At 35.9% G+C, this 8,861-nt stretch overlaps 1 protein-coding gene across 1 annotated transcript; it reads right to left on the bottom strand.

The window, feature by feature from the left end:
- Positions 1–1,557: 1,557 nt before the first annotated feature.
- On the bottom strand, positions 1,558–7,536 carry LOC109218334 (E3 ubiquitin-protein ligase UPL5-like). The gene is made up of 3 exons (XM_019382690.1): positions 5,645–7,536; positions 2,365–2,993; positions 1,558–2,186 (listed from the first exon to the last, which is right to left on the bottom strand). The coding sequence occupies exons 1-3, from the start codon at positions 7,326–7,328 to the stop codon at positions 1,923–1,925; spliced, it is 2,577 nt and encodes an 858-aa protein (XP_019238235.1). The 5' UTR covers positions 7,329–7,536; the 3' UTR covers positions 1,558–1,922.
- Between the last annotated feature and the right edge of the window lie 1,325 nt (positions 7,537–8,861).

Raw genomic sequence — 8,861 nt, 5'->3', positions numbered from 1 at the left:
TTCGGTATGGTTCGGTTTTTCTCCTTTCGGTTTCGGTTTATTCGATTTGAATACTAACTAGTGCGTAGAGTCATAGACTATAATATTCTTAATTAAAGTACTCAAAAGTGTCATAGACTATAATATTCTTAATTAAAATACTCAAAAGTACAAAACTAAAAACGCTTGTTGACAAATATTTTGTCCAAAACAAGCAAATATCACCCGAGAGTGAGAAAATAATACATAAAGAAATAAATTTGATCATTAGAAATGTCTTGTTACTTGCTTAGAGTTAATTGATGAACTTAGAGAACAAAGGAAAGTAAATTTAGATTTTTTATATTATGTTATAACTAAAAATATGTGTATTGTGTAATATAATATATATTTCGGTACGGTATCGGTATTTCGATATTTCATTTTAAAATATCAAATACCATACCTAATACCAATTATTTTTAAAATTTAAACCAAATACCAAAATTTCCGGTTTCGATATGGTAATTCGGTATTTACCAAATTATGCACAGCTCCACATCATATACCACTTACAATTTTCTCAGGCAATTAATAGTAGTATTTTGTAGCAATTTTGACAAATTATATTGTTCAATTTCAGTAATCTAATTGCGAATGAAGAGCTGAAATCTAAGTATGGTGTTGGAAGAGGTTTATCCATAATAAGGTTTAGACAAACTGACACACACACACACACACATTCGCATATATATATATATATATATATATATATATATATATATATATATTACAAAGTTTTCCAACAAATTGAATTCAATTGAACCCCCTTCATTAAGCGTGAGGAAGAAAAAAAGGTATCCATATTCACAAATTTTCTAAATCAGTGAGGTTTAGGACAGTCTTTAATGAGTGAGGTTCTCAACGAAAATGTTTGGAATATAAACAAACTAAATCTAAAGTCGGACAAGTACGGAGTGAAGATGCATAAATATATACATAACAGTGGTTGCCAAAATGCTTTACAAATAGAAACACCCTGTAACTATAAAAAAGGAGGAACGGGACTAACCATAACTGGAGACCGGATTCGAACCTTGAGAAAAAATTTCGGTAAAGAGTGCTTCCCCTTTTAATGAGCCCTACGCGAATTTGACCAGAAGGTTCCTGATACAGATGGTTATAATCTGCAAAAAAAAATAAAAAAAAATAAGGAGGAATAAAAGTGACATCCATGCATTAAGAAAGCCAACAAAAAAAAGGTCTATCGTGTTACAAAAACAGATGGAAAAAAAAAATTGTAGTAAAAACAAGAGAATAGAGAAACAGTTGAGAAAAGATAAGAACTTATCTTTTCAATCAAACTAATGTACGTTGAAGCTCTGCAGATGACCTCTATTTATAGGCTCTCAAACATCATGTTGGGGTTGCTCATATGGAAGTTACTCCGGAGTTATGAACATCCACAATTATGTTACTGAACATATACAACTAGAACATTTTCGTCATCTCTAAACTGACAAGAAATATACGACCTTCAGCCAATCTGACACAATATCAGAAAAGGTAAAAAGAATAAAGGAACAAAACTAACAAAGATTGTAAAATCAGAAAACTGAAGATATCATTCTCTGTTACTAATATATACGACTATATATACCTGTATAAACATTAGACCAGGAAAAACTAGAGAGGAAAGCTTAACCTTCAGCCATGTAGACGATTACTAGAACCATAACACAAAAGAGACCGTCTTACAGTAGTCAAGTTTCAGAAGGCAGGCATTTCCTACATCTATATACAAGATAATTAACATTATATCATACTTAACACTTCCTAGAACCAAAACATCAAAAGAGACCTTACAGTAGTCAAGTTTCAGAAGGTAGGCATTTCCTACATCTATATACAAGTTCACATATTTACATATCATATGCACAAAATTCAACCCCCAAATTTCCATGTCACATGGTACCAAAGCTGCAACCAACATGATCCTGGGTGATTATGTGAAGTCGATTTTGCATGACATCCATGGACGGATAAGGAGGAAAACATAGTTGGTAGAAGCATGTGTGCGAGGAAGGCAAGCAATCATAAGATTCCGAGGTCTTGTAGATGTATAGTTTAGAAGCCAAACCACCAAAACCCTCTACAGGAAGAGACTTAATTGAAGTCCAGAAGAAAAGAAGCACCTTTCTCTGCTCCGCAGACATACCGCTAACTATCTGCAGCAGTGGAAAAGAAAACTTTGAAAATGCAGCCCAATACAAACACTTTGAAAAGAATAGAATTCAGAAATCTACCACTTTAAGAAACAAAGAAGAAAGAGGAGATCGAAAGGGCAAAGGTGTAGATTTCTCAATATTATGGAAACATAGTTAGTAGTAGAAGAGAAAAGTGCACCTTCCAGAACCAGGATATTTGAGGATCACTTTCTTTGTAGCCTTTGTAATTGGTATGTGCTCTCCAGTCTTCTACAGAAATATCACTTTTGCTCCCATGAAGAATCGAGTCAAGATCTTCAGGATCTAAGATCCGGAAAAAGGATCTTCGGAGCCATGGGTGAGTAATTATGTCTGCAAAACCTCGAGCAAAATGGGTTACCTGCGGAGCAATTGAAGTGACAAAGCGGTGTTGGATAAGAAGATTAACATATTTATCCCTGTTCTCACTGTTCACTACGGTACCTTGCCCATTGGGGCAAAGCTCAACCACTTTCCTGGACCCCAATTCTTCAATTTCATAAACAAATGTCAGGCCTAGAGCATCTTGATCCACCATCTCCGGATCCATCTCCAGTATCTTCTTGCAGCTACTGTACAAGTATGGATCTGCATCCTTAATGTCTTCCAATGAAATATTCTTTCCAGCTAATTTGAAATAGAATAAACCAACATCAGAAGCTCCAGCTAGTAGCAAAAAGAACACACGATCAAACGCAATGCTGATTTGTATTTTATGCAATAAGGCCAATGCAATCATCCTGCCAGCAAAGACAAAATACTCAAGGTGCAGCGGGTCCACCTTAGATGCTGCAAGCACAAAATGCAGATGACGGTTATTTACATCGTAGAAAAGAGAATAATATTAGTTTTCGTGAAGCATCAAAGATTATCCCTACAGCATGGAATCATCTTATAACTACAGTTCTGCTTCAAGATTCATCCTAAACTGGAGCACTCTGGTGGAGTAAACTCCCAGCTGTCAATAACAATAACAATAACAATAACAATCCAAGTACTCTTAATGCAACATCATAAATATGACATGAACTCCTCAGATCATTATTTCATAACCTTTTATCTGATTGCCAGCAACTCATTGAATTTAGTTCCTTTTGGCATTGTTGACGACCACTGGCTCTAATACCGAATTCTGATGTCTCAAATCATCAATGACTTTGCAGCTTCCAGAAGATCTAAAAGACTAAAACAACGGATGATCTTTGAACTAAGCGTAACAACAAAATAGTGAGAGAAAAGATGAATATTTTTGGCATTGCTTCCAAGAAGATCTATAATCTACATGAATTGACATTTAAGTAAGCTCCACTCTTCCCTGTCTGCAACTAACAACTCAACCCCCTAACTGAATAACTGAAAATAAAAGAGATCGACAACTAACTCCTGCGAAATGACTAAACCATGCCTCATTAACCCAGTACAATGACTCAATTATCCCTGCTTATTAACTAATCGTAACACGGAACTTGTCATAAATTAATCCCACCTAGATACAAGTTCAGAAAGGGGGATAGGGGGAGATTGAGAGCGTCGTGACCCCAAATTCAACAGACAAGCTAAAACTGTATCACAGATTTTCAAGGAGAGTGCAAACTCTATAACTTGACCACCAGGCTGTGTTTAGCATCTAACAAATAGCAAGGTGCACACGACCATCCAGATTGCATATAAGACGAGAGTTTTACTTGCCTTCTTAAACAAAATATAAAACATTTTCCTTCAGTTCACCTCATAAACAACTGCTCACATGATTGGGTTCAACATGCTTCTATTCTCCATTTTGCTTTCTCTATCACCTAAAAGTTGCTAAAGCGGAGCGTCCTAGCATTTAGTCATTTACAATATTTGGTACTAGTATTTTTTCTTTTCCTTTGTTTTTAGATAAGCTAAAAGGACTTCATATAACTGCACACAGTGGTTGCATGTAAACAGAAATTTACAGACTCCTAAATTTTGGATGCCTTTTTAAAGCTGTAAGGAATCAACAAATAGCTACATCATTCCTAGAAGCAAATTTACACCAGAAAGCAAACTATTGTAAGCACGAGGATTTCAAGCTACATAAGGAATTTGCAACCCCTTAGAAATTCCACCAGATTGCTGCTGGAATGGCATCCCAAGTCTTTATGATAAGATATCTTTTGTACCAACCCTGCTAAAAATTCTGTTATAGTCCTTGGCATGATCCATTGGTAACCTTAGCAAATTAAGGATCATGCTCTATGTCTAGGATACTATTTTCCAATGGGAGAAAAGATGATTCACCTGTGGCAGATATGTAGCCCTTTCATCGGGAGATTATTCTGTCTGAGGCATACCTCACTAGGCACCAACCAAGTGAATCATTAAACTTTATACCCAGAATTGCCTTCATGGCTTAACTATAGAGGGGCAAATCTACCTTTAGTCAAGAGTGTATAGCAAGATTAAACAGTAAGGAGACCATTTGTTTGTCCTTTACGAACGAAGGTGCCACGCTTAACCTGTAGTTGGAACTGCTGCACAGTTGTTCTAAAAGCTGATATAATCTTTATATTTATCTGCTTCTGTTCCTTTTAAGGACGATTTTCCATCCTTGATTGGAATAGTCTGCAATGAATGCTTTTGGATCGGCAACATAGTTATACAAATCTGAGAAGGGGAGTGTGGAAACCTAATCATGTTTTAAGCAGTGTCTGATACAGTAAAAGATGCTAAACAATCTGAAATTCCATTCTTAGTGGGTTTTACCTTTCCATGTATTCAACCAGGATCTTTTCTTCTATCCCCAACCCTTCCTCAAATCCTTTATCCTTAGGAATAAAAGCTCCATTTTGCTTACTATTATTTTAACACAGAGACAGGTGCAATCCCACGGTCATTAGTAAGTCAAATCAAACAGTTCTCTTGACAGACACAAAAGTATAAGAAATTTGAATTGAAGAAGTAGAGATGATACAAGATACGAGCTAGTCTCGTCCAAGGATATAACCAATACACTTCGGGATAGCTTAATTTATGTAGCAAAGAAACAGTAAGTGCAAAGCAATCATGGCAAATTCATGCAGACGAAGACGTCATGGACAAAACCACATTATGGGTATTTTCAGCTAGTTGAATTCTCATTTATACATTTGAATTCTCGTTTATACTGTACGAGTTATAACCCTTTCTCCCAATTCGATTCGTTGGGACAGAGTACGGAAAGTAAGAAATAAAAGCAGCCACATCAAGCAAGCTTACAAGATCTATAGAAGGAGAGAGAAAGAAAATGAATAAATAAGTATTACACTACTATTGTAATCTTCTCATATCAACAAAGATTCAACCTCAATTTCATACTCTTTTGAAAAAAAAGAAAACAAGAAACCCCTTTCATACTCAAAAACTGTAAACCCGCGCTAATAAAAGAGATGAGCGAGAACAAAATGTTGTGGGCATAAAAGGCAACAAAAAGTTACCTGGATTTGGGAAAAACCTTCTACAGTCTTTCGGGCAAGAAACAAAGAGAGCATTCTGAGGGTTGAAAATGGCTTGAATTACCAAGCAAAACCACTCCCTCACCACACCAGGTCCAGTAGCTTCTTCATTCTTGAATTTCAAAAATAAATTGCGGCCCAGCATTCTAGGATCTGCATGTCTAATGTACTCAAATGATTCTTCCAACAAATGGGACCTGTCAATGAGCATCTCATATATTTCCTCGTTCTTGCCGCTCCCTTCTCGCAACATCATCATGGCGAGATCCCGCCTTATCTCAAAATTGACGATCTCCTTGTTCTCAAGAATCCACTGATAATCTCTAGATCTTTTTGAGAGTTTAACTATGAGAAAGCATAATGAAACTCTTCTTCGCCTCATCTTCTTCCAAAAGCCTTCCTCCAAGCCCTTATACATTTTTGAAATCCTATGTAATGCCTCTAGAATTACAAGATACTGAGACCAACATAGTACATTAGGCTCATCTTTTTCTTCCTTTTTCAAACCCAGTCGTGTTTCTAGTTTCTCTAAACACAGCTCCAATTTGTCCAGCAAATCACAGAAAATATGATGCAAACCTTCAATCTTTTCTTTGTAATTGTGTATCTCAAATCTTTTACTTCCTGCTTCACTATTACCTTTCTCCATTAAAGGGAAAGTGAACGGACAATCAAATGCTTCTTGACACAGTAATGCACTCCTTACCGGATGCATGAACTCAATAAACTCATGCACATCGCTACATGATAACCCCACAAACTCGGCTGAGCCCATGCTCAATTCTAAAGTACGCGATAACCTAGCTGCTAACTCACGGACTAAGGGAAAAGAATCCTGCAATGGTAACACATCCATTGCGTCCGCGTCATACCAATCCATTATATCCGCTAAACTACTCCGACAAAAGCCATACAAAGCATCATCAACACCAGCAGCACCCCTCAGAAGCTTACAAAACTCTAACACTATGTGAACACATTGCGCATATATGCTATCCGACAAAAGTTTCTTACACAATTTTATGAATTCACGAATGCATTCATCAGCTGTATCTTTGTTATTAAACGCAGAATTAGAAGGAGAGACATAAAGCTTTACCAAATGCGCAGGCACAGATGAGTAGATGAATATTCGAAGATATTCCTCAGATTTAGTTTCATCCTTTGGAGTCATTGTGAGAATTTTGCTAAGCATCTTCTTAATCAGACGGCCTTCGGTACTATTAGAAATGAGTGCAATTAATTCACTCATCAGCTTCCACGTCAGCGGGTGGCAAGTGCTTCGCATTCGCCCGACGAGTTGTAAGCTCGCGTCGTGTTGTACATCGCACTCCGCTAGGGTTTGCTCCAACTGAAGCTGCTTCCCCTTGTAGATTAACCGTTGATCGATTCCTGGTACTCCGAAGGACTTCGTCATTGTTCGGATTCCGGTGATCGACTCGATTTTTCGGTGAACTGATAAAACTGTGTCAGTGGAATCGGCTTGAAGGACTAGGGTTTTGTTGACACCGGAAAATAAACGGACGAAGAACTGAATGCGAGTTGGCTGAGGAGAGGAGGAAGGGAAAGCTTCGTCTTTCCGCATTCTGGCGGCGGGAGGTAAGACGGCGCCGGCTTCGGCGGCATAATCATCAAACTGGCGTTTGAACTGAATGTGATACGTCATTGATAATTCTACGGTACGACTGAGAACATCATAAGCAAGAAGAGGGTCTTTGCGTCATGGCCGAAAATGGGAGATATTTATTTTGGGAAAGTTAAAGGTGTAATGTTTCAACAATGTATCTATAGGTTCCACCTCGAAGTTTGTGCAGCTTCAACTAAAGTGCTACTGTTGAAAGAATAGGAGTAATTATTTGCTTGCATAGTACAATTCTGTGTATGAGAGTTCAAAAAAAACTTTTGAACAGTTGGAAACAAATCAATTCAAGAAAAAAGAAAAAAAAATTATAATTAGTTCGAATTTGGATACCGACCGAACAAACAAACTAATAAATTTATTGAAGCTACATAATTTAAATCAGTTACGAGAACAATGTTATATTTCCTCTGTTTCAAAAATATTGACATTATTTTTTTTAATTTCTTTCAAAAAAGATTGGTATTTTTTAATATTTCTTTTATAAGAATTTACAAACACACTAAGGCTATGGTAGGTTGCAGACCACAAGTTTTAAATGTTTTACAGTCACACAAATATTATGACTTATTTAAGATCACATATTTCAAAAGTCTTTTTTCTTTATTTAAATTTGTATCAAGTCAAACTAAAATAATCTTTTTGAAACAGAGGGAATATCAGTTGGTGTTGATGGGGTACCTTTAAAGAGGAGGAAATTTATTCCTCATTGAAAAAATAAAGAAAGAAAGAAGTGTTTATAAATAACTTTTTGTCTTATATCATTTGAATATTTTAAAAAATATTTTGGAAAGAAATTAGAATTTGACAATAATATTAATAATTAAGATTGGGTACCTGGGCACGTCGGCTACTTAAGTAGTCCGAAATTAAAAAATTTAGTCACCTAGTTATTTACTATTTAATAAATACGTTCTTTAATTATTAAAACGTTTTACCAGTTTATTCAAATTGAAAATGTGACTATGAGTTTTTAAGAAAGGTGCTTGTGGGCCTTGCCTTTCCAAAACGGATTACAACACAGAAAGCAACAAATTTCCATATTCTTCTCTTACTATATTCTACCATTTACCTAGTTCGTTCTAGTGAAAATTCAAATTAATTGTCGGTGTTCGAATTTCATAAGTTTTATAGAATCCTGAATGAATTCTGCCATAACCAATGTAGCAGCAAAAGTGGAAAGCTTAAATTCCTTAAGGACATTGACTGCTCTATCAAGCGCCTGATTATTTCGTCCCCATATTCTGAAATTTTTCTAACAATAAACTCCATTTCTTTGAGTATAGTTCCCAAATTAACAAATCCTCTTCACGTTTATGGTCGATGTTCGTCAGAAAATTTGCACATTTTTTAATCTCACTCCCAATGTACTATATAACAGTGGATTATATTTGATCACTTCTAGAAAATATTTACCCCTTCAATAAAATTTCTGAGATGATGATATTGTATACCTTGCTCTTGAGAAGCTTGACAACAAGAAAATGTTCTATCTCCACTTCAAAATCTTTGTATCCACTTTTTTCTTTTAACTAATTTGAGATCCTATTTGATGCTTAA

Source organism: Nicotiana attenuata, unplaced genomic scaffold (genome assembly GCF_001879085.1).
Source record: "Nicotiana attenuata strain UT unplaced genomic scaffold, NIATTr2, whole genome shotgun sequence".
NCBI lineage: Eukaryota > Viridiplantae > Streptophyta > Magnoliopsida > Solanales > Solanaceae > Nicotiana > Nicotiana attenuata.
This window is presented reverse-complemented; position numbering and strand designations above follow the sequence as displayed.

Bases quoted from the DNA above. Each gene is read 5' to 3' on its own strand.
- LOC109218334 (XM_019382690.1), bottom strand. From the start codon at position 7,328: ATGACGTATCACATTCAGTTCAAACGCCAGTTTGATGATTATGCCGCC. The intron at 2,994-5,644 runs GTAACTTTTTGT...TTGTGCTTGCAG, and splicing joins AAGGTTTTTCCCAAATCCAG to CATCTAAGGTGGACCCGCTG. The intron at 2,187-2,364 runs GTGCACTTTTCT...CCACTGCTGCAG, and splicing joins AAATATCCTGGTTCTGGAAG to ATAGTTAGCGGTATGTCTGC.